This window comes from Labeo rohita, chromosome 17, assembly GCF_022985175.1.
Source record: "Labeo rohita strain BAU-BD-2019 chromosome 17, IGBB_LRoh.1.0, whole genome shotgun sequence".
Lineage (NCBI taxonomy): Eukaryota > Metazoa > Chordata > Actinopteri > Cypriniformes > Cyprinidae > Labeo > Labeo rohita.
In genome coordinates this window covers 5,267,213-5,281,605 of record NC_066885.1, presented here as the reverse complement: position 1 = coordinate 5,281,605, position 14,393 = coordinate 5,267,213, and the positions used below count along the sequence as shown (strand labels likewise).

General features: G+C 32.6%; 1 protein-coding gene across 1 annotated transcript in view; it reads left to right on the top strand.

The window, feature by feature from the left end:
• Positions 1 to 14,161, top strand: part of fzd3b (frizzled class receptor 3b) — a 41,939-nt gene extending 27,778 nt beyond the window's left edge. The window contains exons 4-7 of the mRNA XM_051133049.1: positions 1,318 to 2,335; positions 10,867 to 11,015; positions 12,418 to 12,657; positions 13,251 to 14,161. Coding sequence (XP_050989006.1) covers positions 1,318 to 2,335; positions 10,867 to 11,015; positions 12,418 to 12,657; positions 13,251 to 13,467 — 1,624 coding nt within the window. The 3' untranslated portion in view covers positions 13,468 to 14,161. The remainder of the gene's footprint in view (positions 1 to 1,317; positions 2,336 to 10,866; positions 11,016 to 12,417; positions 12,658 to 13,250) is intronic.
• The last annotated feature ends 232 nt before the right edge of the window (positions 14,162 to 14,393 follow it).

The window sequence follows — 14,393 nt, the reverse complement described above, 5'->3', positions numbered from 1 at the left end:
GGGGAAAAAAAAAGACTGACTTAATAATTACCAGTGGTGGAAATGGGCTTCCACACTAACTGCATATTTACTGTATCTCCTTAAAAAAAAAAAAAAAAAGTATTTTCTTCTTCTTTCCAAGCCTGCATTTATGTGATCCAAAATACAGCAAAAACAGTAAAATTTAGAAATATTTTTACTATTTAAAATAAGTGTTTTCTATTTGAATATAATTTAAAATGTAATTTATTCCTGTGATTTCAAAGTTGAATTTTTAGCATCATTACTCCAGTCACATGATCCTTCAGAAATCATTCTAATAACCTGATTTGCTGCTTAAAAAACATTTATTGTTATGTTGAAAACAGCTGAGTAGAATTTTTTTTCAGGTTTTCTTTCTGAATAGAAAGTTCAGAAGAACAGCATTTATCTGAAATAGAGCTCTTTTATAACATTATAAATGATTTTTTTTAATATTTAAAATAACTGCTTTCTATTTGAATATATTTTAAATTGTAATTTATTCCTTTGATCAAACCAAATTTTTTTTAGCATCATTACTCCAGTCTACAGTGTCACATGATCCTTCAGAAATCATTCTAATATGCTGATTTACTCTTTAAGAAACATTTTATTATTATTATTGTTATTATTATTATTATTATCAATATTTAAAATAGTTAAGTACTTTTTTTCAGGATTCTTTAAATAGAAAGATCCAAACATCAGCATTTATCTGAAATAAAAAGCTTTTGTAACATTACACACTTTATTAAAAAGCTTAGAGTCAGTATATCTATATATATGTATATATTTGGGAAAGAAATTATAGAAACTAATACTTTTATTTAGCAAGGATGCTTTAAATTGATCAAAAGTGATAATAAGGACATTTATAATGTTACAAAAGATTTATATTTCGGATAAATGCTGTTCTTCTGAACTTTCTATTCAGAAAGAAAACCTGAAAAAATTCTACTCAGCTGTTTTCAACATAACGATAAATGTTTTTTAAGCAGCAAATCAGAATGTTAGAATGATTTCTGAAGGATCATGTGACTGGAGTAATGGTGCAAAAAAATCAGCTTTGAAATCACAGGAATAAATTACATTTTAAAATATATTCAGATAGAAAACACTTATTTTAAATAGTAAAAATATTTCACAGTTTTACTCTTCTGCTGTGTTTTGAATCAAATAAATGCAGGCTTTGTGAGCAGAAGAGACTTCTTTAAAAACATTAAAAATCTACTGTTCACAAACTTTTGACTGGTAGTGTATATTAGTAGTATAATAATAGTATATCTAAGTATGTACGTCTTTGTCTGTTGACTGCAGGTTCCCAGATTGTGACGAGTCTTACCCTCGTGCTGTGGATCTACTCGTGAACGAGGGTCCCACTGACCAGTCGTCCATGTCCGTTCAGCGTGATTATGGTTTCTGGTGTCCCCGTGAGCTCAAAGTGGAGCCCGAGCTCGGCTACACGTTTCTAGGTGTGCGCGACTGCTCTCCTCCCTGTCCCAACATGTACTTTAGGCGTGAGGAGCTCACCTTCGCCCGCTACTTCATTGGTGTCGTCTCCATCGTCTGCCTCTCGGCCACGCTATTCACTTTCCTCACCTTCCTCATCGACGTCACGCGTTTCCGCTACCCGGAGCGTCCCATCATCTTCTATGCCGTCTGCTACATGATGGTATCGCTGGTGTTTTTCCTGGGATTTCTGCTGGAGGATCGCGTAGCGTGCAACGCGGCCAATCCCAGCCAGTACAAAACATCCACAGTGACTCAAGGCTCACATAACAAGGCCTGCACGCTGCTTTTTATGGTGTTGTACTTTTTTACCATGGCTGGAAGCGTTTGGTGGGTCATCCTTACCATCACCTGGTTCTTGGCCGCTGTTCCCAAATGGGGCAGCGAAGCCATCGAGAAGAAGGCTTTGCTCTTCCACGCCAGCGCGTGGGGAATACCTGGCATGCTAACGATAGCCCTGCTGGCTCTGAATAAAATCGAGGGTGATAACATCAGCGGCGTGTGTTTCGTGGGCCTGTACGACGTTCACACTCTTCGCTGGTTCGTTCTGGCGCCGCTGTGTCTGGACGTCCTGGTGGGAGTGTCGCTGCTGCTGGCTGGGATCGTTGCACTCAACAGGGTCCGAATGGAGATTCCCCTGGAGAAGGAGAATCAGGATAAGCTGGTGAAGTTCATGATCCGGATCGGCGTGTTCTCGGTGCTGTATCTGGTGCCGCTGCTGACCGTGGTGGGGTGTTACCTGTATGAACAGACGTACCGCTCCATTTGGGAGACCACGTGGGTGCAGGAGCGCTGCCGAGACTACCACATTCCCTGCCCTTTCCAGGTAAAATCAACATAAAAGCATACTTTACAAATAAATTCCACTTCTGTAAGTTTTATGAAATTAATCCCTCCACTTTTGGACAAATCATTTTATTTTCAAGAGGTGTTTTGTAGGTATACACAATATATCAATCCGTTTTACTTCTGTAATAATATTAAACAGTATTATTTATATTTTTTGCTGAAATATTAAGAGCATAAAAAATGCCACATGAGGTCATTTTTGAGGAGATATTAAATAAATTAATACAATTTTAAAATAGATTAATACCCTATATATTTTACAATATGTCAGTTTTGCATAATTATTTTACATAATTTAATTATATCAGTCTAATATATATATTTTTTAAGTCTGTGATGCTTACAAATGCTGTATTTATTTGATAAAAAATGCAATAAAAACAATTATGCTGTTAAATATTATTGCAGTTTAAAATAACTGTTTTCTGTAACTATTAACTGTATTTTATTTCTTTGACAGCTGAAATGTTTACATTTATTTGCAATAGAAAATATCTTTACTGTGACTTTTGAATACAAGTATTCATTTCTTGAAAAAAAAACATCTTATATAAAATATATTATGAATATTTTATTATGTTTCCATTTTTTTGTTTACATATTTTACAAAAAAACGAAGAAAACACACAATTTGCAGTTACACTTTTTAAAAATATTTATGCCAAAAACGTACAATTACATACAATAAAAAATGAAGAAAAAACCCCCCCAACCTTAATGTTAAAAATAATAAATAAATAACATTTCCCTTTTTTTTTTTTTTTTTTTTTTAAATAATTAATTACTATTGTCATCGTCTAATGGTAAGGGTTAATATTTAAAAAAAAACTAAATTAATAGTTTAATAACATTATTAAATCTCAAATATATAAAATGGATATTTTATTATTACGTATTTCCCATATTTTTTAAAATGTTTTTATTTGGAATTTTACAAAAAAAAAAAAAAAAAAAAAAAAAAAAACCACTCTGCAATTACACTTTTTAAAATATGTATGCCAAAAAACTTACAATTACATACAGTAAAGAATGAAAAAAAACAACAACAACATCCTAATAGTAATACACAAACATTATTTAAAAATAATAAATAACGTTTCCTGTATTTTATAATTACAATACCTTTGTCATCATATAATGCTAAAGGGTTAATTTTACAAAATAATAATAAAAAAAAAAAACACTTTGCAATTACACTTTTTGAAATATTTAAAAAATCCAGCTACATTGTAATAGTAATACTCAACCTTAATGTTAAAAATAATAAATGCATAACATTTCCTGTATTTTTATAATTAGATTATTGTTGTCATCATCTAATGCTATGGGTTGATTAAAAAAAACTACTAAATTAATAGTTTAATAAAATTATTAAACCGCAAATACATGGATATTTTATTACATATTTCCCATATTTTTTGTGAACATATTTTTACTTGGAATTTTACAAAAAAAAAAAAAAAAAAAAAGAAAGAAAAAACATGTTGCAGTTACACTATTTAAAATATTTATTAAAAAAAGAAATAAAGAATGGGAAAAAAACACATTTCTTGTATTTTTATAATTAAATTACCTTTGTCATCGTCTAATGCTAACGGACAATATAATATATACGGATAACGGATAAAATAAAAGTTTTTAAGTAATTTAATATTATTAAATGTCATTTTTAGTAATTCTCATAATGAAAATCTTTTTTTTATATATTTTATATTTTTGTAATGCCTAAATTCACTTGTAATATTTAAAATGATTGATTTTAATTTGTTTTATTTTAAACTGAATAAAAAAAATTGAATTTTCAAAACAATTTTAAATCTTAACAATTTATTTAGAAAAAAAAAAAGGGGGAAATAATATCAGACATTTATCAGTTATCAGCTATAACATGAAAACTTTTTTTTTCCCGGCTTATTGGTATTGAGAAAAATTGAAGGAGAAGAAACAGAAGGGTTGTATATGCTCTACAGGGTTGTATCTGGTATATCATGTGTATTTTTATTTTCATAGTTGTGGCATAAGTGTTCTGAGTTTATGATAAAAGTTTAGTCTTTAAATGCTCAGATGGGATCTCATATTAATGTTTCTGGCAACTAGTCTTATAAAATGTTGCACTTACCCACTTATGAAAAGAGATACAGATTAGATTTATAATGTGCATCTCCTACATTTCAAATGTTTTTCTTTTTCTCCCCTGGTTCCACGTGGTTGCATCAGTATTTCTAATTATAATTTATGAAGATGAAGACATCAAATGTTGAGGCAGAATAAGGATTTGATTGATTTACTGTACAACTGGTTTGCTTTAGCTGACTGAATAAAGAGGATTGTAATAATCGCAACCTTCTGCAAGCGCCACGTTTGCGGCAGATATCCATGTTAACGGTTCTTTTGTGTTGTGGAGTGAATGGATGGTAAGATACGATCCAGCGCAGTGATGCATGAGGCATTTTTATTACAGTGTAACCGTAGCCGCTCGGCCTCTCCCTCCACACAGTCATAAACGGATCCGAGCGTCACGTGACGCAGTAATTCTCTCCCCTCCCCTCCGGCGATCATCTCCGTCTTCACCGTCGCATGCTCTCTCGCTTCGCCTCGTAAGATGAATGCCTACATTCATCTTACACATTTAACCTTTCAGTGCCTTTAGTTTCTAAAAGAAGCCAGTTGGTGCTATAGCAACAGTACACTATATGATTTGTTAGGACTGGGTGAGATACCTACAAATCTTGGTTATTTGATCATTTTCATATATGGGTATGAATAAAAACAAATTGCATATTGTTGCATATTAGCTTCATTTAGTGAAAACAATGTTTGATACATTTCTGGTCTTTTTTGGTAATATTTAAAAAATATTTATAGTTTTACTGTTTAATATGGATATAGTTTTTAAAAGTATTTGTAATTATTAATATCTAAATTTTTTAAAACTATCTTTAAAAAATGTCAAATCTCTTTCTATACACATACATACATACACACACATTTTTAAATGTTTAAAAGTGTCATATTTGTAAAAATCGTAAAAATTCTGTCTTAATCTATTATTACCCGTCGTTATAATTTTCGTACTTTAATTAGAATTAAACATTTAATTGCTTTTATTTTTGTTCACATTTTCATTTTTAATCATGAACCTACAGGACGACAGCGCAGTGTTTAAAAACAACAAAATACGCTAGGGCTGGGAAAACAAAACAAACAAAAAAAACATTTTTATAGATTCTCATTTTAATGAACCAAAATTGAGTCTTAAATCACAATTGATCTTTTGGTCTGTGCTGTTTTCAGTTGATGAATAAACAGTACATAGTGACTCTTCCTTCCAAGAAATAGCAATAGATCAGGCTTAGGCGTGTTACTTTTGATATAAAAGCCTCAGATTTCAAATTCTGTCCATTTCATTAGGAAATTCAAGCAATAAATACTGTTTTGGCACTCTTTAATGTTGCCTGACAGATCGTTGTAGCTTCTGTGTACTCCTCTGTGCGTAATCAAACGCATAGGAAAACATTCGTGACCGTTTCGTTTTTGTTCTGTATCCAGCGCTCTGCTGCTACACTGGAGCGCACTCGTCACCAACTGGACATGGGTGGGAATTACAGCTACAGTTTTACAATAGATCACCCTCAGTGTAATCCGTCAAAATGACGGACGGCCTTCAGATTTTTCCATCACTGATTAAAAAAAAATAAATAAAAATCGGTCAATGACGGAGAATTTTCGGTTAACGCGACCTCTGATAATACATGAATTAGATTTGAGATATTAAGATCTAGCTATATATAAGATATATTAATACCATGTATGTTTTAATAATTACTAAAATAAAAATGGCACATGAGGAATTCCTGTTTATTTATTTTAGAGGAGATATTAAATGATTAGATTTCATTATTAGATATCTATATCTATATATCTATCTATATCTATATCTATATATATAGATATATATATATATTTATTATATAGGGTTGTATATTAAGAACATAGAAAAGCATCCTGAGGATTTTATTTTTATTTTATTTTTGAGGAGATTCAAAAAAATGTATATGTCAAAATATATTAATAACATCTAAATTTTTAAATATTGAAAGTGTCATATTTGTAGTAATTTACATATATATCTCAGAGGTCGCATTAACCGAAAATTGTCTGTTTTCTTTTTTTTTTTTTTATCCATTTAATTTTTTTTTATCAGAGAAAAATTTGAAGGCCGTCCGTCATTTTGACAGATTAAACTGTGGGTGATCTATTGTAAATTGTAGCTGTAATTCCCACTCCTGTCCAGATGGTGGTGAGTGCGCTCCAGCGTAGCAGCAGAGCACGGGATCCAGAACAAAAACGAAACCGTCACGACTGTTTTCCTATGCATTTGTCACGCCACATTAAAGAGCACCAAAACGGTATTTATTGCTTGAAACCGACAAAATTTGCAATCTGAGACATTGTTTCATGTCTAAAATAACACAAAGCCTATTGCTATTTATTAGAAGGAAGGCGTACTATTTACTGTTCATTCATCAACTAAAAACAGCATAGCTTTAAGAATAGATATTAGTTTGAGAAATTGTTTTTTTTTTTTGTTTTTTTTTCCCAGCCCTAGCGTATTTTGTTGTTTTTAAACACTGCGATGTGAACAATAATATATATATATATATATATAATATATATATATATTGTTTTTTATTAACAGTGTTTTCTCATTTTTAGGAGTGTCATATTAGGAGAGATTTATGTATTTAGTTTATTGCCTGTTGCCCAGCCCTGTGTCAGGTGTAGTTTTGCAAGATTGCTTTTCAGATACAATGCATCTTTTTTTTTTTTTTCCCCTTGGCTCTTGGTGTCTTTCATCATTGGGCTTGTTAAGTCACGCTGTGCTGCCTGTATTGTGTTCGGTCGGCTCCTGTAGAGCTGCAGAGAACAATGGCGAGGGGAGATCCGTGTGATGCTAAGTTTGAGCCGAAGGACAGACAGACCCCCTCCCGCTGTGATTAAAGGTGCTCAGGCCTGTCATTACCTCACAGCACAGAGACTGACTCACAGAAGCTCAGGCCTTTGATTGGTTCTACATGAGAGACGTGCTGCGTGTCAGTCTGTGAGGTCTGAAGGAGTGAGGTCATGCACTCGGTCTGATCACACGTTATTCACTCATTAGTGAGGGTTTCTTCTGAGTATGTGAAAGTAGTGCGGTTAAAGGATTGAGGATGTGTGTCTTTCACCCACCAATATGTGTTAATGTGAAGACATCATGGTTTATGCTGAAGTGGATGTGTAGCTATAATTACAATGTTTAGTAATTCAAAAGTGTCATCAAGCAGAGTTAATGCTGCTTCCCGGTTTATAAGTTAAGAAGGGATATAACTAATTATTTTCATGGTTTATTTGCTTGGTCCAAACTCAGCATTTCATCCCAGAAAGCTCTTATTTTATTCAGAAAGCTCAGTGATTTTCCTGCCGCAAACCCCCAAATATGATGATTGCCTTGCAGAAGAAACCCTTTGTAAACAACCATTAATATGGTTTAAATTAAAATAAAGATCAAGGTAAATGTGTATAATATTATCTGGACAATTTTTTTTAGTTTTTTTTTTTTTTTTCCCACTTTTGCTGTAATAATATTTAATATAAAATTATATTTTATTTATAAAAATGTAAAATTATGTAACATTACAAAAAGTTGTGTATTTCTTTAATCAATGTTATTTCTTATTTTATTTTTTATTTTTATTAAAAAAAAAACAATCTGTTATATTGATGCATATTACTTTTTCACTTTTGCTGTAATAATATTTAATAAAAAATCTTTATATTTTATTTGTAAAAATTATGTAACGTTAAAAAATTGATTTTTTTTATCAATTTTATTTCTTACTTTATATTTTATTATATTATTATTATTATTATTATTTATTTTTTTTTTCAATTTTTAGTTTCTATTACGTTAATGCATATAGTTTTTCACTTTTGCTGTAATATTTAATATTAAAAAATGCTTTATATTTTATTCATAAAAATTAGTGTTTTTTATCAATTTTATTTCTTATTCTATTTTTTATTTTTATTACAATTTTTAGTTTCCATTACATTGATGCATATTAAGTTTCACTTTTGCTGTAATATTTAATGTAAAAATTAATTTAGTTTTTATTAAATAAAAATTGGTGGTTTTTTTTATACATTTTATGTCATATTTAATTTTTTATTTTATTACAATTTTTCGTTTCATACCATCATACCAGTTAATTATATATATATATATATATATAATTTTTTTTTTTTTTTTTCAGTTTTATTTCTTATTTCTTATTTGTTGATGCATATTAAGTTTTTCACTTTTGCTGTAATAATATTTAATATAAAAAATTATATTACATTTACAAAAAATTTAAATTAGGTAACAATGTTATATATTTCTTCATTACAAAATACCTTATTTTTTTTATTTTATACGTTGAAAGAGAAGAAAGTCACTTTGGATAAAATGCAGGTTTGCTTTATAACCAGTTAAATACTATCCATATTTTTTTGCAGATTTATCACTATTCCTTATCATTAGTAAACAGTGCATACAAACTAAATTGCACATTCAGCATTTACAATAACTAATTAATTAGGACCCATTTACTTTAAATCATAGATATGTTCACATTTTCTGCTATAAAGCCCCATGCTCTAGGTAAAATTTGAGTTTTCCTCCTGTTTTTGCATTTGGCAGACTGTTTTATCCTTCTTGTAAATATGATCATCCTGACATGTCTTGAAAGCAGCATACATTAGTATTTTCTGTGAATATGTATCAGTGTATGTTAATGACGGTGGATTTCATCCTGTGTCATCTGACGACACCCTGCTGAGTTTTTCTGTTCTCTTCCTCTGTGGTGGCCGCTGGCACTGTGTGTGTTGTGACGTGACGCATGCATGAGTGCAGCATCAGGTTCTTTGAGCGTGAGCTCCTGTCAGAGGAAGAGCAGGAGAACAGGCCGTTGTTGTGGCTTGTGCTCAGCAGATAAAGCAGGATTGTGTGTGAGCAGCGAGCTGTGCCGTCTGAACGAGCCAACGGATACACACCTCAGATCCTGCATGTTTAAACACACTTTTACTGGGAGAAAATATGGCTGTTTTGAAAGTGAAGATTAAACCATTAGATGAGAAGAGACAAAATTATTTATCCAGATTTTGTATGTTGTGTTTGTGAATCAGGGTTATCATTAACTAAAACTAATTTTTTTCAGTTAATGTTTATATTATTTCAAGTAATACGTTTTTTAATTATGAAAAACTTTGACAATCTGATATAAATTAAACAGTAAAGGCAACAGAACTGCATAAGTGGATACCATTTTTAAACTCACAGCATATTAAACATTAGTTAAAAATGTCAAAGAGATATGCAGTAATAAAGACTATTTACAAACTTTCAGCAAGTTTCCAAGACACTATTTCAGTTTTTCATTTAAACTGAAATACTAAAATAACTAAAAATAAAAATAAAGACTATATAGACATTAAAAACTCAGAAAAATAACAAAAAATATTTTGTACAATTTTTACTATTAAATTAACTGAAAAAAAAAACACTCAAAAAATATAAAAAATTTTAAAAATAATGCAAAAACACAACATTACTGTAAAACATTAAAATGAAAAAAAAAATGATTTTTTTTTTTAATTCAGAAAGTTTCCCAAGGCAATATTTCTCTTTTTCATTTAAATTGATCTAAAACAACTAAACCTAAAAATAAAGATTATATAGATATTTAAAAAACTAAAAAATAAAAATTAACTGAAAACAAAAAAAAACTATAGACAATTAAAAAAAAATTATATAAAACAACTAAATTATTAAAATATTAAAATGAAAGAAATGTGTATATATAAAACTAAAAAAACAAATTAACAAAAGCACACAACAAAACTAATAAAACATTACAATAAAAATGAAAACAGAAAATGCTAAAATAAAGTAAAAAAATTAAAAATAAACAAAAACATTAAAACTATAGATATGTCACAAAATAAAGAACTGAACAAAAGTACTAAAACTTTAAAATTCAAACAATATACTCAAATAGCTGAAACTTAAATCTAATAAAAACTATATAGATCATTAAAAAACTAATTAAAATAACAAAAAACTAATTTTTTTTTTAAATTTCAAATTAAAAAATATACAAATAAATAATATAAAAAAAATAAAATTTGTATAATAAAAAATATACAAATAAAATAAACAAAAGCTTAATAAAATTTATTTAGACATCAAAATTATTTAAACATTAAAATGAAAACCTAAAAAAATATGTTGTCAAAAATGTCAATGATACTAAAACATCACTGAGAAATGTGTCAAAATGGTTTAAATAAACACCGAAGTATTGAAGTGAGCTCAGTGTTGTGGATTGTGGAAGTCTGCGGTGAGTGTGTGGAGTGTATGAGAGCCTGAGGGAAGCGATGAGCGTGAATCTTTTCCACAGGACTGATGATGATCATCTCTGTGTGTAGGTGGAGCAGACCAGCAGGCCTGACCTCGTCCTGTTCCTCATGAAGTACCTGATGGTGCTGGTGGTTGGGATCCCGTCGGTGTTCTGGGTGGGCAGTAAGAAGACCTGTTTCGAGTGGGCCAGCTTCTTCCACGGCCGCAGGCGTAAAGAGTGAGTTTTACAGGAGAATCGACTCATGGATGTATCTAAAAATAGACATGATCAAGTGGTACTGTATATACAAGATATACGGGCGGATAATTATCGCTCAATATGAATTTCCTCGATAAACGATAACAAGAGTTCGATAAAATGTTTATGCAGCAACGGTGGAACAAAAGAGTGCTAGTCAAAGCGCGCCACTCAGACCGTTTATCCGCTCTAATAGAAGTTCAAACGGCGGTACCGCAGACACGACGCGAACTTACTAGAAGAGATACGTGAACTCGCTGAGGAATCTTGGTCACTAAACAGCGCTTGTGTGAAGCGCTTGAATCCAGTGTAGTACACAAATGACTCGGTTTATAGCCAGATGAAACAGCGCTGACAAACGAGAAACACTGTGCGCAACGATACGGTCAGAAGGCTTTTTAACTTACAAATCGGCATCATTTAACGTTACCATAGATTTAGCACTAACTGCACCATGGTGTTGTGTCAGAAATGTGGGTATGTCGAATTTTGTTATATTATTACTGTGGACATCTATTAAATGTGTTTGAAGGAGTAATGGAATATAATGACAGTATTTTTTGTGATTATTTATGCATTTATGCAAAATGTATTTAGATTGTTTATACGGTTTTTCATAGAAATACCTAGGAACCATATTACATTTTTACCATGGTGTTGAGGTGCTATATTTGTGTTTTTAACTGTTATTATATGATCTATGGATAATACTATGTAAAAGTAATAGTTAATAAAAAAAACTGTTAGAATAATTACATTTCACCAAATAAAAATGAGGTTGCTACAATTTTTACAGATATTACTAATTTTGCTAATGGACATAAATCTACATCTGCATCCTAACTCAAGCTACTATCAAATGTGTATTTCTAAGAGACAATTTTTTTTTTTATATTATTATACATATTAATATTATCAGGTGACAAACCTGTTTCTTGATTTGATATTATATTACTCATTAAAACATGCAATACTAAGACTTTTTTTTTCTATTAAGATATTCATGTTATTATGGAAAAATGACTGAAAAAAGTGTAAAGAATTAAAAAAACATGAAGTGTTTTGTCATGTTCTGACCGTAAAGAATATTTTAAATCATCTGGTTTTAACAACTTTCATTTTGTAGCAAAAATCTGCCTTTGAACTGGAAAAAAAAATAAAAATTTGACCTTTATCGTGATAATCAATATCGACTGATATGAAAAAATATTATCGTGATAATTTTTTGCCCATATCGCCCAGCCCTAATACAAGATGTTTTTTTGGACTAAGAACAATAAACATATTTCAACCATATTTGAACTGATTTTACCTTGCTGTTGGCGTGAAGATATCATAAAACAGCCAATTAAAAGAGTACATGTTTCTCGTCTGTATCCAGCAGCGGCGCGGTGAACGAGAGCCGGCAGGTTCTGCAGGAGCCAGACTTTGCTCAGTCTCTGCTGCGAGATCCGAACACTCCCATCATCCGTAAATCCCGCGGGACGTCCACTCAGGGCACGTCCACCCACGCCTCCTCCACACACCTGGCCATGCTGGACGACGTGCGGAGCAAAGCCAGCAGCGTCCACAGCAAGATGAGCAGCTATCACGGCAGCCTGCATCGCTCCAGAGACGGCAGGTCAGTTTAGCTCGGCTTCAAACGATTTCATTCTGCAAGCACCTAAATATGATGATCCACTATGCTTATATGCTTTTGATATGAAAAAGTCTCAGATTTCAAATTCTGTCCATTTCATTAGAAAATTCAACCAATAAATGCCATTTTGGCGCTCTTTAAGGTGGCATGACAGATTGCTGTAGCTTAAACTGGGTACTCGCCTGTGCAAAATTAAACACATGGCAAAACATTTGTGACTGTTTTGTTTTTGTTCTGGATCCAGTGCTCTGCTGCCACACTGGAGCGCACTCGCCACCAACTGGACAAGAGTGGGAATTACAACTACAAATTACAATAGATCACCCTCAGTGTAAAAAGTGACAGCCCTCAGATTTTTCTGTCACTGATAAAAAAATATAAAAAAACTATGTATATGCATATGTAATATATGTGTATATATACATATTCTCAACCCCAAGTTTAAAGCCTCTGCTCTAATGCACGCCTGTCAGTTGAGCTTCCTCAAATATATAGCTATGCCTGTTTGGACACGTTGAGCTACGTTTAAAGAGCCCTGAACTAAAATAACCTGTCGGTTTTCTCTCTGAACACAGGTTCACCCCCTCCAGCCACAGAGGCATGGAGGAACGCCCGGCATATGGGAGCATGCCGCGACTCAACGAGCAGCTGTCCCATCACGGCAGCCTCCACCACCTCGACAGCCAGTCCAGACACGGCAGCGCCCGAGACCTGAGCAACGAGCCGGCCGCCAGCATCACGCACGGATCCAGTATGAACTGCGTGGCGGAGGACGACGGGACAAGTGCGTAACCCAGAGACCTATTGGCATGGGATGAGTCCCTGTCCTGTAGCCGCTAACAGACAGACGTGTTTTTGGCAGCGGCAAGGGGAATCAGAAACTCGATGCATGCGCGTTGACAGAGCCGTCCTTCTCTGATACTGTGAACTTCTGCCGGATGAAATTTACTGCATGCGCTGGACGGACCGCAGCTGTCCGATGGGAGATCTTTCCCATTACATCCATCACTCAACCCGGTTTAAAGAGTTAATGGATCTTTGATGCTTCAAGCCTGATGACTGTCCCATTAGAGATCAGGTTTCAAACCCTTGAAAGCTGAAGGATGGTTCAAAGATTGAGAGGATCGGTGGTTTTTGTGCCTCTGGGCAAGCTGGATTTTGTTTCTAGTGGTAGTTTGGTTGAGAAGGCATGGAGAAATGACATACCAGAATCCTCACCAACACCTGATGTGCTTTCGTTCAGCCACTTGACGGCTGCCTACCTCATCACATCGTCGGATTACTTTGACCCGCAGTTCCTTCGCCTCACAGAGTTAAAATGGGTTGCAAATGTTGACTTTCAGAACATCGTATACGTCGATGCTTTTCTGCCCGTGTGTACAGGAGTCTTAAGCTTTGTAAATGGTGCTTCTTTCTAATGTTGCTTCATGAATATTTCATACAATGGTGTTTTAGTGCCACAGTAAAAAAAAAAATAAAAAAAAAATCTAAGAATATGAGAATGAGACGTTTTGAGAGGATGAAGTCAAAACGTTTCGAGAGAATAAAGTCTCAATCTGGGCCATTTGTATGCGCAATAGGCTATACTCTCAAAATATAGTTTTAATCTTGTAATTGCTACAGATTAATTCTCTAAATGTTTCGAGAGGATGAAGTCGAGACGTTTCGAGAGAATAAAGTCAAAACGTTTCGAGAGAATAAAGTCGATATTATTTAGA